Source organism: Grampus griseus, assembly GCF_964374135.1.
Source record: "Grampus griseus genome assembly, chromosome: 17".
In the NCBI taxonomy this organism is placed as follows: domain Eukaryota; kingdom Metazoa; phylum Chordata; class Mammalia; order Artiodactyla; family Delphinidae; genus Grampus; species Grampus griseus.
In genome coordinates, this window is record NC_139011.1 from 39,779,738 (window position 1) to 39,796,799 (window position 17,062).

At 41.5% G+C, this 17,062-nt stretch overlaps 1 protein-coding gene across 2 annotated transcripts; it reads left to right on the forward strand.

Annotated features, from left to right (window-relative positions):
• Positions 1–3,073: 3,073 nt before the first annotated feature.
• Positions 3,074–10,883, forward strand: UQCRB (ubiquinol-cytochrome c reductase binding protein). 2 transcript variants are annotated; one of them, XM_082674508.1, is made up of 5 exons: positions 3,074–3,160; positions 5,681–5,752; positions 6,634–6,800; positions 7,476–7,601; positions 8,391–10,883. In XM_082674508.1, the coding sequence occupies exons 1-4, from the start codon at positions 3,142–3,144 to the stop codon at positions 7,551–7,553; spliced, it is 336 nt and encodes a 111-aa protein (XP_082530634.1). In that variant the 5' UTR covers positions 3,074–3,141; the 3' UTR covers positions 7,554–7,601; positions 8,391–10,883. The 2 variants fall into 2 exon arrangements, with proteins under 2 accessions (XP_082530634.1, XP_082530633.1); XM_082674507.1 differs by lacking the exon at positions 8,391–10,883 and having other exon boundaries at positions 7,476–7,686.
• The last annotated feature ends 6,179 nt before the right edge of the window (positions 10,884–17,062 follow it).

Genomic DNA, 17,062 nt, shown 5'->3' on the forward strand with positions numbered 1-17,062 from the left:
TCCAGCCTCAGCAGATACCACACGGAGCAGAGCTACCCGGCCGAATTCACAACTTGGAGAAACAAAGTGTTTCAAACCACTAACTTTGGGGGAAGTTTGTGTGCATTGGGGTTTTGTGTGCTGGATATCCTGAAACCTTGTGAGAAACTAAATTCATAATTTGTCGGGGCCTTCCTGTTGGCGTATTTTATTCATTCGCTCAACAGACATTTGAGTTCCTAGAATACAGTGCTGAGTGTGGCATGGATATGTGCCTTCACGGAGTTCTCTAATGGATGAGATCAATACACAGGGAACAAGGAAGAAGGTTCAATCAGGAGGCGAAGCATGGAACCATCCTGCCTAGTCTTCCTATGGCTCAGAACCTCAGAACAGGCTAGCTGTGCTGCTGTAATGAACAGCCCTAAAACCCCAGAAGTTTTTATTTCATACATGTGTGCAACTTGGGGCCAAAAAATTTCTGCTCCACGTCATCTGGCAGAGGTTGATGGAGCTTCCACCATGTCCGAAATGTAGCCGGTCTATGGAAGGGGAAAGGAATGTGAAAAACTGCTCTTAAAAACGTCTCACAGGGGCTTCCCTGGTGGCGCAGTGGTTGAGAGTCCGCCTGTCGATGCAGGGGACGCAGGTTCGTGCCCCGGTCCGGGAAGATCCCACATCCCGCGGAGCGGCTGGGCCCATGAGCCATGGCCGCTGAGCCTGCGCGTCCAGAGCCTGTGCTCCGCAACGGGAGAGGCCCGCGTACCGCAAAAAAAAAAAAAAAAGTCTCACATTTTTCTTGGCCAAAGCATCACATGGCCATGCCTAGCTTTAAGGGGGCAGAGAAGTGCAATCCTCCCATATGCCAGAAGGAAAACCAAAAATAATTTTTGAATCAACACTAATGGCTACCAGCAAACATCCAGGCTCTCTAGGCTTAATGCCTGTAGGAGCTGGATTTTGTGACAGTCCTGGGTATAATCCCTTGACAAGGTCTTCCTTTTCTTGCCACCTTCACCCTGTAACCAGAAAACTGAAACTTGAAGGGTAAGGAGGGAGGGAGAAGAGTTTACCGAGTACTTCTTTTTTATTTAATTTAATAATTTCTTTAAAATTTATTTTGGCTGCGTTGGGTCTTCGTTGCTCCGTGCGGGCTTTCTCTAGTTGCGGCGAGCGGGGGCTACTCTTTGTTGCACTGCACAGGCTTCTCATTGTGGTGGCTTGTTGTAGAGCACGGGCTCTAGACGTGTGAGCTTCAGTAGTTGTGGCACTCGAGCTCAGAAGTTGTGGCTCACAGGCTTTAGAGTGCAGGCTCAGTAGTTGTGGTGCACGGGCTTAGCTGCTCTGCGGCATGTGGGATGTCCCCGGACCAGGGCTCGAACCCATGTCCCCTGCACTGGCAGGCGGATTCTTCACCACTGTGCCACCAGGGAAGTCCCTACTGAGTACTTCTTGTAAGATGATGTGCCAACTTACAAATGTACTGCATGTCTTCATATCTTCCAACTTCACTTTGGCTAGTGTAGTTCTGGGAGCAGCCATTCACCACTTTTTAGTACTGCATATAGCGCTGAGTAATATTGAGAATTTGTGGTGGCACAGAGAAAAAGAAAAAGGCAGAAGGCAACAGAATTTTAGAATTGGAATGTGCTAAGACCATTAAACCTTTTGGATTTACAATTAGATTTACAATTAGCCATTCTCTACTGTCCCAGGTCTCAGCTTAGGATGGAAGAAAACAGAAGTAGATATTGGTGGGTAGTTGCTCTGGACTGAATTGTGACCCCCCCACCCCCAAATTCATGTAATGAAGCTCTAACCCTCAATGTAATGGCATTTGGATGGGGCCTTTGAGAGATAATACAGGTTTAGATAAAGTCATAAAGGTGGGGCTTTTGTGACGGTATTAGTGTCCTTGTAAGGGACACAAAAGAGCTTGCTCTCTCTCTACCATGGGAGGACACAGTAAGAAGGCAGACCTCTACAAGCCACAGGGAAAGAGTTCTCAACTAAAACTGACCATGCTGGCATCTTGATCTTATGCTTCTAACCTCCAGAACTGTGAGAAAATAAATTTTTTAAGCTATTCAGTCTACAGTATTTTGTTACCATAGGCTGAGCTGACCCAGACAGTAGTGGTTGCAGAAGTTCATCAGTAACTGCATAAGCATCAGTCATCCTAACTTGGATTGTTTTCTGTCCCTAGAGTGTTTTTTTCCCCAACTTTTAAATCTCTTTAATACACCTGGAGTTTATTTTGATGAAAGGTGTAAACAGGGAGTCTGACTTGTCCCCTCTCCCTGCCTCACCCACTAACCAATAATTTTGTTCTGCATCCTTTAGTAAAATTCTCCTCCCTCAACAATTTGTGATATTGCTGTCCCTAGGTTTTTATAGCTTAGACTTAACATGTTGGGACTGAGACCTTAAAAATGTACTTTTACCTTAAAATTGCATTTGAATTCTGCTATACATCTCAGATTTAATATTAAAAAAATTTTTCAACTGACCTTCCACTATAATGGCTTGAGGTAGAACTTCACCTGGAGAAACAAGGTGAGAGAGGGTTAGTGTCTCCTGGATTAGTGGTGTAGCATGTAGCCCTAGAATTAAGGAGTGCCGAAGTTTTATCTGTATTCTCAGATTCTAGAAGATGAATCCGGATTCTTCCTAGCTTGTGTGCCCTTGGACAATTTATGCAACCTTTCTGAGCCTCCGTTTCCTCTTCTCTACAATGGGTACAATCATAGTATTTATCATATAGGTTTAGAATTAAATGAAAATATGTCCATAAAACGCTTAGCGTGTTGCTTGTCACAAAGGGCTCAATTTATGCTGCCCAAGCTCTTAGAGCTCGTCAGCAACAGAACCAGGCTGAAGACCGGGTGTCCTAATTCCTTGCCTAGTGCTTTTTCCATCTTGTCACATGGAATGCCTCTTAGAACCACGGGCGGGTCCAAGCCTATGGGATTGCTGTAATTTTTGCGGAGAGGGGCGCGGGGCAGGTGCCAACGCCGGCCGCCAGAACTGCGCCTGCGCGTGCACCCACTCGCTCTCCCACCCCCGCCCCTCCTCGCGACGTTGACGTAACACGCCTGCGCACTGGACCTTGCGCGACCTCTAGGACTTACCCAGCAGGCAACGCTTCTGTCTCGGGTTAAAATGGCGAGTAGGCCTGCCGGTAAGTGAGCGGTGTCCTGCTTGGCGGGCATCGCCGTGCTCAAACTTTTATTCTCGCAGCAACTTGCTCTTCTTCCTCTGCTCTCTCTAAATGGCCAGGTTTGCGGCAAAAGGGAAGGCGGCGGCTCCCGGCCGCCTGAAGGAGGGCTTGGCCTCACCCCCCCTGCTGTCTCCAGGCCCGGCTCGTTTGGGGATGGGACCCGCTGTTGGTGAAGGTGCCCGCGGTGTCTCCCACAGCCCTGGCGTTCCGGCCTGCTAGAGCTCAGCAGCCTTTCCTCTCGGCCTTAGAAGAGTTCAGGGGAGATAATTAGTGGCTGACTTTCAACCCAAATGAACTGAGTGCTTACTGTGAGCCAAGCGCTGTCATGTGCGTTATTAGCTCGATGAACTCTCCTCCTAGTGCGAGGAAGATGGTGCTAGTTTCCCTTTTCGGCTGGTAAGATAACTGAGGCGAAGTGACCGGAGGAAGTAGGATTGGAAATCTCAATCTCGTTCCACCTCTCGCGCTTCTCAAACTGGGAATTAGAGGCAGCTGAGCAAGGGTTACAGCGAAACTTCAGTTTAACCTTGGCTTATCTGGAACGGCAACTTGATCTGTGGATTTGGAGAAATTTGTATTTATTCCAGGCACTGGAACAAATGTATTTATTATGGAATAGGATGCAAAAATTACCGGAATACTTAAAACAGAACGTGAAAAAAGTGCAGTTTTCCCTGTGTGTTTTTTTTTTTGCCAATCCCTGCCCTCTGGCGGTATAAATTGGAATAGCTTTAAAAAAATGTTGGTTCCTTCTTCCCTGCCCCCAGCAATTGTGAAGCTATTAGGAAACATCAGATTGCCAGAAAAATTCGTTAACCTAAATGACATTGAGCTTTTGGGGAGTGGGGGAGAAATTTAAGAATTCATTATTTCATTAACTTGACAAATACTGTAGGCGTTCTTCTTCTGCCCTGTGTTTGGAAACTAGATAGACCTGCCCTCAGCCCTATTATTAGCTGCCTTTGATCTTGGATGGGATAATTTATGTAAGCCTTATTCCTCTTCTGCAAGGATAGGCGTGTTGTAAATAACTCTAGCTAATGGTGGTAAAGCAAATAGAATAGTGCCTAGCACACAGTGAGTGTTCAATGAATAGTAATCATTATTACCATCACTGGTAAATATGTTTACAGATAATTTTATGTTTACAAATAATTTATGTCCTATAAGTATGTTTGTATATTGTTGACTCTTTGGTAGTTGTCTTTCCAGAAGTAACGTTATACATGGTGCTTCATTTCCAAGGAGATTTACCAAAGCTGTGTACTAAGGAGGGGTTGAAGTGAAAGGAGGGTTTGGTTTCCTTCTTTGGTAAGGGACTAACCCTAAGACAAAACTTTAAAAGAAAATTTAAACTTACCATACCTCCCCTTCTGTACCACATGTCTCCTGTAAACACCAAGCACTATCATGTTGCCCTTAGGTCCTACTGGGTAACCCATCCTGCTCAGTCCTGTTCCCCAGAGAGTTTTAACGTTACCTATTTTTCCTCATCCATTTTCAAATACCCATTCCCTCAGTGGAAAGTTAGCTGCTTGAGAGTAGGAGAATGTGCTTCTTTTACTAGTCCATATTAATATTAAATGACTGACTAATGGTATCAAAACCCTCCCAGAAATACATATATTTTTAAAGAGAGTAGCCAAGTGAAATAAAGGTAATGTAGAATAAAAATTTTGGAGGATGGGGGTCATTTAGATTTGCCAGTGTATGCTGAAATCTCATCTTTTCATACAGCTCCAACTCCCTTGAAAAGTTTACAGTTATTTCCTATAACCTATTTCTGAAACTACAAATGATGGAGAAGTTCCCAGTTTCTTTTTCATCCCCCACCCCTCAATTCTGATGGTAGCAGGGGGACAAAAAGGAATGGGATGCTTGACTTTGAGAAGCTGGAGTGGCCCTCCGTATCCACAGGTTCCACATTCGAGGATCCAGCCAACCTCCTGATGGAAGATATTTGGGGGAAAAGTTCCACAAAGTTTAAAAAAGCAAAACTTGAATTTGTTGCTCTCAGGCAACTATTTACATAGCATTTATTTCGAATTTACAACTATTCACATAGCATTTACATTGTATTAAGTATTATAAGTAATCCAGCGATTATTTAAAATATACAGGAAGATGTGCTTAGGTTATATGCAAACACTACACCATTTTATATAGGGGACTTGGGCCTCTCGGATTTTGATATCTGAGGGGGGTCCTGGAATCAATCCCCTGAGGATATCAGGGGACTTATTGTACCTACAGATCTTTAGTACGTTAAGTGTTTGAGTTTATCCTTTTTTCCCCATGACTTAATTGCCCAATTTTTTTACCTGCAATACTTTTGCTCATAGATAAAATAAGCTATTTTTATCTACAATACATAGGGTATATGCTTTGAAAAGAAATTCCTTCCTGTGTTGGCATTTTTTACCTGGTTGCTTATGTACTATATAAGTGAACTGTTAGCAGTTAACAGTGTGACAATATCAGTTGCAGCATCAAGCAAATGGCTGGAGGGTATTCGAAAATGGTATTACAATGCTGCCGGGTTCAATAAACTGGGTGAGTATTTGTGCTTTCTTCTGTTTTTTTTTTTTCTTTTTCTGAGAGTAGTGCTTTTTTTTTTTTTTTTTTGAGAGTTGTGCTTTTGCAAGAGTTATGGATCCCAAAAATATGTTAACTAATTGCACCTGTGTGCACTAGAAATCTTAAAATTAGGTCACATTTTATTGTTAAATCCATTTCCTTTTTATTATTATGAGAAGAGAGGGATGGAATTGTCTCAAATGTATGAGCTGGAAATGATTTATGTTCTTGAAATATGGTAGCAGAACATTTTCCTTATTATATGTTCCCTCTCTCAACTCCTCCGCTTATCATTTTAAAATTTAAGTTGTATGAACTTTGAAAGTAGAGATTTTTCAAATGTTAAAATTGTCTGACATCTTTACAATTATTTGATGCCTGAACTATTTTTTAGAACTTCATACTTTGCCATGAACTTCATCTTTTGTAATTGAAGCGTGAGGGAAGCATCATTAAATGTTACTGGTTCCTTAGTACACTATCATTTTAAGCTTCTTTAATACCTTGATCTCAGAATTAAAGTATAAGAAAGTAGAGATATAGTCTATTGATATGTGTTTAAAAACAAAGTAGACATTTTAAATGATTTTAAAATTGCTATAGATAAAACGTGAATTTTGTGGCAGTAGATTTTAAAAGACTCATATTGTTTCCATAGTACCATTTAAGAAATAATCCATTAAATAACCCATTATTGTGTGTGAAATGAATTGAGTTTCCATGATACCTAACTCTTCATATTACCACCCAAGTTAAGTTAATGACTTAGGTTATAAGTCATAATTTTACTCATTTTTTAGAAATTCCTTATTTTTGAGATGCATATTCAATCTTACTCTCTTGTTTTTTTATCATAGGCTTAATGCGAGATGATACAATATATGAGAATGACGATGTAAAAGAAGCCATAAAAAGGCTTCCTGAGAACGTTTATAATGAGAGGGTGTTTCGCATTAAGAGAGCCCTGGACCTGACCATGACCCAGCAGATCTTGCCTAAAGAGCAGTGGACAAAATATGAGGAGGTAGAACAGCTCTTTTGTATCTGATAATGTTGGCCATGAAGGATTGAGTATTAGAAACAGAGAACACGTTCCTTTGTATAGTGCTTTAGAGTTCTTAAAGTTGTGTCAAATCAAAATCCTTATGACAGTCTGGTGAGGTTAGTAGAGCAAGTGTTAGTTCCATTTTAGAGGTAAACACATTGAGACTTAGAGATGAAGTGACTTCCAGAATCATTAAGCAGGCCGCTGATATAGAGATCCAGGACTAGAATCCAGGTCTTCTGCCTCCCAGGCCATTGTTCTCCCTCTACACTCTGCTTTCTGCTCGGATGAAAAAATGGTGGTGTTCATGTGATCGACCCATTGAGTGGCCTTCTGGCTCCTGGGAAGGACGCTGTGAAGCAAACCCTCACCCCCTGAACTGCATTGAAACTAGGCCAAAGCTTGTAGACTCATTCCTTTTTCTTTTCTGACAGTCTTCTCTCTAATAACCTATCAGAGTAGCTTATTACAGTATCTTTATGGGTTTTTACATTTTAGAAAAGCAGGCAATTTTTAGTCTGCTTGAGAATATATTTTCTTAAGTTGGAAATTAATTTTGATAGATGTCTTTTGTTGTTTAAGACCTATTGAGTATTGGGGGTATATCAGTATGTAATGGTAGCATATAATATTTTTCTTTTATTCATTCTTTAGGATAAATTCTACCTTGAACCATATCTGAAAGAGGTTATTCGGGAAAGAAAAGAGAGAGAAGAATGGGCAAAGAAATAATCATGTAGTCTAAATCTGGATGCAGCTATCCTGAAGTATTTTTATGAGGTTGGTTAAACCTGAAATGTCCAATGTAGAACTATCTGGGCTGTAAATGTATTACTTTAAATAAATCTCTATTATAATTGTTGGAGTTTTGGAATTCTAAACCTTATTCTGAATAACTACTGTATTTACTTATCTGTTACAGTTTTTTCCAAACTTGTGAGATATTTTTTCAGTTAGTGGTTAACTGCCTCCTGGGGCCCAGAGAAGCCACTTGAATCAGTTTAAGTAGAATGGTCACATCTGGATTGTTAGCAAGATACTTAGAAGCCCCAACAGGGCCTCCCTTGCAAGGATGGAATAGAGCAAGAAACAAGCACCAGTGAGTTTATTTTACCTGAAGCAAACAGCACAAGCAGATTGGCTCTCAGACTTCAAAAGTTACTGAATGAAAGGAGAGAGGATTCACCCCTTAGTTTGCTATGATTGGGAAACAGCCTTTTTTCAACCACTGTTGTCCAAATATAATTGCTTTTGCATCCTATCTTTTAAAAAAAAATTATGTATACAGCCCCAATATGAGTCTGTATAAGTTATATATATGTGCTCCTGTGCTAATATGTGTATTAGAAAATAAAAAACAGACATTAGAAAAATAGTCAAAAATATAAAGACAGATCATACTTTCTTCCCAGATCCCAGTGACTTTCCACTTTGGAAATGATTATTAAAGTCTATAATAAGCGTTGGATAGTAATAATATTTAAAAGCTTTAAAGCTATAGTCTAATTTTTTAATATAAATTAGAACCATTCAATAACGTCATCATTCCCACCCCTAAATTCTGAAAAGGTTTTTTTGGTGGAAGCGAGAACATGGAACCACAGCGAGTGGGGGAGGAGCTGTGTGGAACCTGCAGTCCATACGGTGCCCCACAAGCCACTGCTGTGTGTGGTGCGGACGTCTGATTGGGGTCTTACCTTGAAGAACAAAGCAACAGAATGTGAAAAACAAGTTTTGTGTTATAGAGAGATACTGCAGGTTCAGTTCTAGACCACCACAATAAAGGAAATACCAAAATAAAGTGAGTCACTTGAAGTTTTTGGTTTCCCATTGCATATAAAAGTTACGTTTATAACTGTGCGATTAAGTGTACAGTAGCATTGTGTCTAAAAAACCAATGTATACCTTCAGCAAGTTGTAATAACATCAAAAATCACTGATCACCATAACAAGCACAATAATAATAATAAAGTTTGAAATATTTCGAGAACTGCCAAAATGTGAGAGAGACATGAAGTTCCAAATGCTGTTGGGAAAATGGCGCCAATAGACTTGCTGGATACAGGGCTGCCGTAAACCTTCAATTTGTAAAAAACACGATATCTGTGAAGCCCAATAAAAGGAGGTATGCCTGTAGTTAAAATTCCTAAAACAGAATCAAAAGCGGGTGTGTACATTTGGCATGTGTTTTTTCCACGGAGTGTGATAAGATTTTGACAAACACGTGTGACTTTTGCAACGTGTACATAGTGTCTTTAAAAGTTTGCTAAAATATTAGGAAGCCTCATTAAATTCCCTAAGACCTGTCTTCTCTTTGATACTCGAAACATCTGTCCTGAAGTCACTCTTGTCAGTTTTTCGGGGTCTGTCCAAGTTGCCTAGATCCTCATTTGATCATGGTTTTGATCATGATAAGAGCAGTTCGTTAACATGTTCAGTATTTTTGTAAGATTTGTGATTTTACTTTGTAATCTGAATTACACTTTTGGAGCAGTATTGCAAATCACAGAGAAACAGGAAGATGTAGGTAGATGCTCATGTTAAGGGACTGTTCGCTTAAGGGTCTGTTGATTTACTTCTGTCGCGATGCTTCCCTATTAGACCTAACTAGGTAACTAAGATAGATTCTCAGACAACCAAGGACCTCCCAGTGTTTCAGTGCTCCAATTTCTTTCTTTTCTCAGATCTTTTCAAATAAATTTGAATCCCATACATTGCTGGTGGCTCATCATCCTGTAGACAGAATAGTAGAATTACTCAGAGCCAACTCTGGGTTAGACGGCCCAGATCTGAATCCATTCACTTACCGGGTAATCTTAGGAATATGGTTTAACCTCTCTATGGCTCAGTTTCCTCAGCCCTAAAATAGGGCTAATGATAACCTACTTTAAGGGTTGTTGTGAAAATTAACTGACTTCATTGTATGTCAAGCTCTTAGAACAGTTCTTGGCACACAGTAAGCACTATTCTGACTTACTAAAAGATTCAGTAATAAGAATAAAAACTGGGCCAAAGCCCCAAATTCCTATAGCCATAATAATTCTCTATTCACAAACGATGGTATCTTGTTAATATAGGCATCCCCACTGCGTGACTTTGAAAATAACCAAAATAGAATTCAAAGGTTAGGTAAGCATAAAACCTTAACCAAATCCTTGACAGCCTGGTGGGTGAAATGCAAATGGGTTTACCCATTTGAGCGACGTGAATATTAGGAACCACAGTCACAGAGATGAATACAGTTAAAGGGTGAATGAGACGATACAACAGGAAAAGGTCCCTTTATTAGAATGAGGTACTAAATTCAGCCACTAGGTGGTGATACACTACAACTTTCCTACTTAGAGGTGCACTGCACCAGCACTTCTGTAGATTTGTCCATTCTCTGCCCCCACCAACTCCTTCCCTTTCATTTTTCAAGTTGACAACACCTTAGAGGTTTATGGCCATCAGGAGGATTTACTACTAAGCTATATACTGATGTAATGAAATCTAATATATGCTGTGCAATGAATTATGAGATGTTATTTAGTTTCAGGATTTTATTACTTCAATCGGTTTTGACCGTATTTCCTTTTATATGATTGCTCACTCTTTCAACATACCAGATGACTGTATAAGGAACACCTAATAAAGCCTATAGATGTTAAAATATATATGTTTTAACTTATTTGCCATAATTTGTTTAAATTCTGGTTATACTGGTATTCATATTAAAAGCCATAACATGTTAGAATCTGAGATCTCAGGTCGGATGGTGCCTCTGAATTATATTTTGCTAAGAAATTTCATTGTATGTATTAACAATTGAGCAGGGAAGAAGAACTGAATCATTACAAGGTGGTTAATTTTTAGCATAGATTCCAGAAAGCTTGTTAATATTTGAGTGGCTTATGTATTATGGCAAACTATTTTAAATGTTATTCTGGGTTCTGACTATATCTCTCCTACAGTTGAAAGAATGTATTATTTGTTTAACTTTGTATTTTAATACATTTGCCTATTTTTGCATAAAATGCCAAAAATGTAATTTCAAAATAAATCCCTGTGAAACTTCTGGTAACATTATTCAATTGAATCATCGTTCTATTAGTATTCTAACTATTTTAAAGAAAATTTTATACATATATATGAAATTGTATTTATAAGTCAAACCAAAAAAAAGATAATTATTTGTTTTACAAGAGTCAGCTTTTAATTCCTTTCTTATGCATGCATTTAAAGTACGGTTTGCCACTAAACTAGAAACTCAGATCTGATGCCAACACTTTAGGCAAGTCATCCTTTAAAGGCTTGGGCTCCTCAGCTATAAAATGAAGTGGTTTATGAAATGAGTCGTTATTTCAGGACCAAAACATCCTGGGTCTGTATTTTTAATTTATGCAGGTATTGTTAGGATGAACTAATATTGATGGAGTATCAACTTTGTAACAGGCACTGTTCATATGTGGTCCTTTTTTTTTTTTTTTGAGGTACGCGGGCCTCTCACTGTTGTGGCCTCTCCCATTGCGGAGCACAGGCTCCGCGGTCATGGCTTACGGGCCCAGCCGCTCCGCGGCATGTGGGATCTTCCCGGACCGGGGCACAAACCCGTGTCCCCTGCATCGGCAGGTGGACTCTCAACAACTGTGCCACCAGGGAAGCCCCATATGTGGTCCCTTTTAATCCTCCCTGCAACCTTCTGGAATAGATATAATTACACCCATCGTACGGAATAAGAAACTGGACTTGTTCATTATATGTATATTTTTTGGTGTGTGCTTTTTATGTTTCATGCTAGGCAGAAGCTAGGTGAAGGATAGGGTTTCTGAACATTGGCGCTATTGACATTTGGGCTGGGTAGTTCTTTGTTTTGGCGGCTTTCCTGTACATTGTAGGGTGTTTAGCAGCATCCTGGTTTTCCCCCAGTTACGACTGTCAAAAATGTCTCCAGACATTTTTGGCTAAATGTCCCCCCTGGGGGACAGAATTGCCTCCAGTTGAAAACCACCAGTACAGGGGATACAGAGAGAGAAACCAAGATGGTGGAGAGTGATATGTAAATAGGTATATAAACATGTAAATATATGTAAACAAATGTGTAAATTATCTGTAAGCCTATATACACTGGGTATTATGGAAACATGGAGAAGGGAAAACTAACTCAACTTGGCAGGTGATCAGAGAAGACCCTCCGACTACTTAGCTAATTCCAAAAGTAAGCAAAGCCTGCCAAGCCAGGCCGAGGGAAATCAACAGGAAGTGCTCAGAGGCAGGGAAGCGCAGGCAAATGCCTGGGGAAGAATGGGTCGTTTCACATTGATGGAGTGGCAGATGTCAGCTGGGAGGTGGGGAAGTGAAACTTGGAAGGTATAAGCCACATTGAGATGCTGTGAGCAGGAAAGTGTTTGAATAGATTCTAGCAAGTAAAAATTCCCAGAATTTTCAAGTTGGGTTAAGGGAGATTCATTTTCAAGTTTCTCAATACTGAGCTGCCAATTTGCTTTTCAAGACTAATAATTTATACTCCTCTAGGCAATTCACGAGGGCTCTTTTCAATGCACCCCTGCCTGCACTGAGTATTCTCATTAAGAACAATCTTTGTGAGTTTGGTTGGAGAAAGGGTTTCTTGTTTAAATTTGCATTTCTTGGACTGAGTAGTTAAACATTTTTCCATATGCTGTTATCAGGTTGTTTTTCCTCCTTAATCAATCTTGTTCATGTCCTTTGCCTATGTGTCTATTTTTATTTTCACAGCATTTTCCTTATTTGTTTAGTTTTCTTCTTAGTTCCTCCTTCTCCCCCCAATTTGGGTCAGTTCTTATCTATTTGTATAAGACCTTTATATATTTAGACAGTACTCCTTTTACTTAAACTTGCTGAAATGATATTTTCTTATTTCGTTGTTTGAATTTTGTTTTGGTTATTTTTTGACGCCTTTTCAACTTTGTTCATGGTGGTTTTTGTCAAATGGAAGTTTCCAATTTTTATGTATTACAATCAGTCTTCTCCTCTGTGATTTTGCCTTTGAGGTCATGTTTGAGAAGTCCTCCCTTTACTCCGTGGTTATATAAATATCCAGCGAGGTTTTCATCCAGTACTTTTAGCTCTAAGAAGTAAAACCATAAATCTTTAATCCTTGTGGAATTAGGTATATGGCGTGAGCAGAGTCTACTTTTGAGAGATACTAGGAGGTCCAGTTGGCAAGGCTGGTTAAGGGCGTGTAGGGCGTGGAGGTGGGAAGTAGAGAGGAAGGTGAGGAGGGGACCCACTAAGGGGGTTCCCTTGAGGATGCAGGCTGGTGATCAGCCCCTTCTGTGGGCTTGTCGTTCTGTCAGATTGTTCGCTGTGCTGGGCATTCCAGATCCACTCTCTGCACACCTCCATCCCACTCTGAGCCCCAGGGGCTGACCTGTATGGATTGCATCAACGGACACCCTTGCCCTCTGGCTTCCGGCTTGGGCTTGGCCAATGGGAATTCACCTGCAGAAGAGGGCAGGCAAGCAGAGAGACTAGGGTATGTATTCCCCCAGCCCACCCCGGCTACAGGTTGGCAGTCCCTCTGAGGACTCCTGCAGCGTTCTCCCTCCCACACCCATAACCCTGCCTGCCCTTTGTTAGTAGTTCTTTCGTTGAATGTTCCTTGGTTGCAGGAACCTGAAGGCAACCCAGGACCTTGACTCACACACACAGAGCTGGGCTCCACCCCTCAACCCTAGGTAGTTGGGGGTTTCCCATGGGAGCACCAAGGGCTGCGGAACTGGTTTGTGGTTTGTCCCTGGGAAACCTTACAAGCTTGCTTCTTTGAGGCTGGCTAATTCATGGCCCAGAGTCAGCCTCCAACTGTCGAAGGCAGTGTCTCCCACCACCCCCACTTCTCTGCCTCTACGCCTGATGGATCTGCTTCCAATCAGAGACTTGCTCTCCGACACAATTTAATTCAGGGAAATGCCAGTGCTGAAAAGATGCTGTATGACAGAAAACAGAAGGTTCGCCCATCCTGACATACTGCTGCACTGTCATTCTGGGCAAGCTCTTTCCTCTTGTTTAACTCCCTCTTCCCCAAACACACTCTGCAAAAGTCTACGTCTGATCTTTGTCTCTCCTGTTCCCTGTCTCCTGGGATGCCACTCGCAACCCTCACGATTCTCTCCTCTTGCCCGTATTCTAGCTTTACTTTAAGGCAAAAATTAAATTCTACTTACTTGGAGAAGCCCTCTCTGATCCCCAGACACTTGCCATTTTCTATTTTCTTGGAATTCTGAAGCATTACTGCTTCAAAAAATCATTCTGTTACTTAACAATAGCTAATAATATTTACCTAGTGTTCATTATGTGCCATGTGTGGTCTTGTTATTCCTTAAAAAACTCTTCAGGGCTTCCCTGGTGGCGCAGTGGTTGGGAGTCCGCCTGCCGATGCAGGGGACACGGGTTCGTGCCCCGGTCCGGGAGGATCCCACATGCCACGGAGCGGCTGGACCCGTGAGCCATGGCCGCTGAGCCTGCACGTCCGGAGCCTGTGCTCCGCAACGGGAGAGGCCCCAACGGTGAGAGGCCCAAGTACCACAAAAAAAAAAAAAAAAAGAAAACCTCTTCAAGGTGGGTATGATTATCCGCTTTTCATATAGGCTCAGAGAGAGTGGGTAACTGCTACAAGATCACAGTTAGCAAGTGAGCAAACTGAAATTTAAATTCCATCTGCCTTTATATTGCTCTGTTGTCTTTTCAGCATATGCCATCTCATACTTACCATCTTTATGTTTACAAATTCAATTTCATTTTGTACTCATCTTTTGCTTATATTTTTCTTTTTCAACTCTACCAGTTATCTATCTTTGGTTTGAAAAGTAGTGTAATCATCCTTTCTCTGAGGAGGTGACATTTGAACTATACCCTGAATGTTGGAGAGGAGCCACCAGGTGAAGCCGCCCTGGTTCTCAAGCTGGGCTGTTCAGGGAATCACCTGGGAAGCTTAAAAACAAACAACCCAAACCAAAACCACTTTGGTGCCTGGGTACCACTCTGGAGATTCTGTATTGATGCCTGGGTACCACTCTGGAGATTCTGAATTGATTGGCTTGGGATGCGGCCTGGAATGCAGATGGTTTTACTGTGTGACTAAGGCTGAAAAACATTGGTCAAGGGAAGAACATTCCCAGCTGAGAAAACATCAAGTGCAAAGGAGGATTTGTGGTGGCAGTGAGTGTGAGTGGGGAGCAGCGAGGGGACACTGATGGAGAAGGCCATCCTGCTGAATCCGAATGGAGGAGGGAGAATGCAAACTCCAAGATCAGAAAGGCAGGCACAGCCCCCCATGGAGGGCATTTTATCCTGGGGAATAAGTTTGAATTTTATGTAAACGAAACTGGAAGGCCTGAAGGGTTTTGAGCAGAGCAGTGAACTATGATTTTGAAGCAAGTACTATGTATAAAACTACCTCATTCTTTTTAAGGAAAGCATAGCCCTCCAGATTATGTATATCCCATAATTTATTCAACCACTTTCCAGTTGATTGACATTTGGGTTGCTTCCAATGGAATGCTATTACAAATAGAGCTGCAGTGAAAATCCTCGTGCACTTGTGCTCTTGCATTTTTGTAGGATAGAGTCCAAAGGCTTAAAAAATTTAGACAGGGAACACTGTGGTGGGGAGGGGAAAAAATCCTTTAAAACTCCGTATCATGCAAGGGAGAGAGATCTCTTAAGCCCGAGTGTCTCCAATGTGTGTTCCACACCAGCCTGGATAAAGCTAGGTTTAGCAGACCATCAAGATTTTGCAAACAGCCGCTGAAGTGTCCTACAATGATACTGAAGTGTAAGAAACATGGACACGCCCAGCGTTACTGAAACGGACATTTCATTTCCCCTTAGGTTTTAATAATATCATAAATTGATTACATTCGCTCTGCTTTCAGTCCTATCCAAGTGATTTAGCTAAAATATTGTATGTTTAGTATTTCATGTTCACATGAAAGTCAGTTTTTAAAACTCCTGTCATAAATCAGAACAGAATTTCCCTTTCAGAGAAGTATACCATTTTTTATAATTTCCATTGTCTATACAAAAGGAGCCTAATACAAAATGTTTCTCCATCAATTGAAATCTTTTTTTTTTTTTTTAACTTCTCAAGGCGTTTTCACCTTTCTGACACATTTGTGTACAAAAAAGTTCTGATCTGTTCATTTCACTAACGTTTATTCATAGGTTGTGCTCGCTGCTGGGCTCCAAAGATAGAGCACACTCAACCCTCGTGCTTGTTGAGTTTGCAGTCTAGAGGGGGAGGTAGCCCAGCAGGTAGAGAGTCACAACTCAGGGTGAGCCGGGCTTCTTCAGGGAAAGCAGGGGATGATGTGGGAGCACAGAAGGTGGACCAAACACCGTGCTGAGGGCTGGAGGGGGGTGATAAGCAACTGGAAAGGATTGTGGCCAAATTAAGCAGACATTTGTATTGGGAGACTATCATGAAGTCAATGGAAGGTGTATGAGTTTCCTATTGCTGCTGTAACAAATCATGGTAAACCTAGCTTAAAACAACCCAAATTTATCATCTTATCATTCTGGAGGTCAGAAGCCCATAAGTCTCAGAGAGCTAAAATCAAGGTGTCATCAGGGCTGGTTCCTTCTGGAGGTTCTGGGGGAGAATCTGTTCCTTTAATCTTGCAGCTTTTCAAGGCTGCCAGCATTGCCTGGTTCATGGCCACATCAGTCCAATCTCTGCTGCTACCAGCTCACAGCCTTCTCCTATCATTGACCCCCGCCTCCTCTTGTAAGAACCCCTGTGATTACATTGGGCCCACAGATAATCCAGGATAATCTGCCCATCTCAAGATTCCTTTTTTTTTTTTTTTAGTTATTTCTGAGATATACATTTTAAAGTAATAACTAGAATTATGACTTATAACATTATACCAGAACATATAAGATTTTTAGAAATTTCATGTAATGTCTGAAACACTGCTGGGGGCGTCATCCTGGAGGAAGAGAGGCCTGGGCTGGAGGCCTGAGGAAGTTGTAAGCGTAACTCAGGTGAGTTCTTCTGTCCTTCTTCTTCAGGTAGCTCACTTAAGGACACTTGGGCCCTTTATCAGGCTGCCATTTTTTAAATTTTTATTTATTTATTTTTGGCTGCATTTTTGGTCTTCGGGGCTGCACGCAGGCTTTCTCTAGTTGCTACGAGCAGGGGCTACTCTTCCTTGAGGTGTGCGGGCTTCTCACTGTGGTGGCTTCTCTCATTGCGGAGCACGGGCTCTAGGCACGTGGGC

Coding starts and splice junctions, on each gene's coding strand:
- UQCRB (XM_082674508.1), top strand. Junction 5,753..6,633: donor TGCCGGGTTCAATAAACTGG/GTGAGTATTTGT, acceptor TTTTTATCATAG/GCTTAATGCGAGATGATACA. Junction 6,801..7,475: donor AGTGGACAAAATATGAGGAG/GTAGAACAGCTC, acceptor TTCATTCTTTAG/GATAAATTCTACCTTGAACC.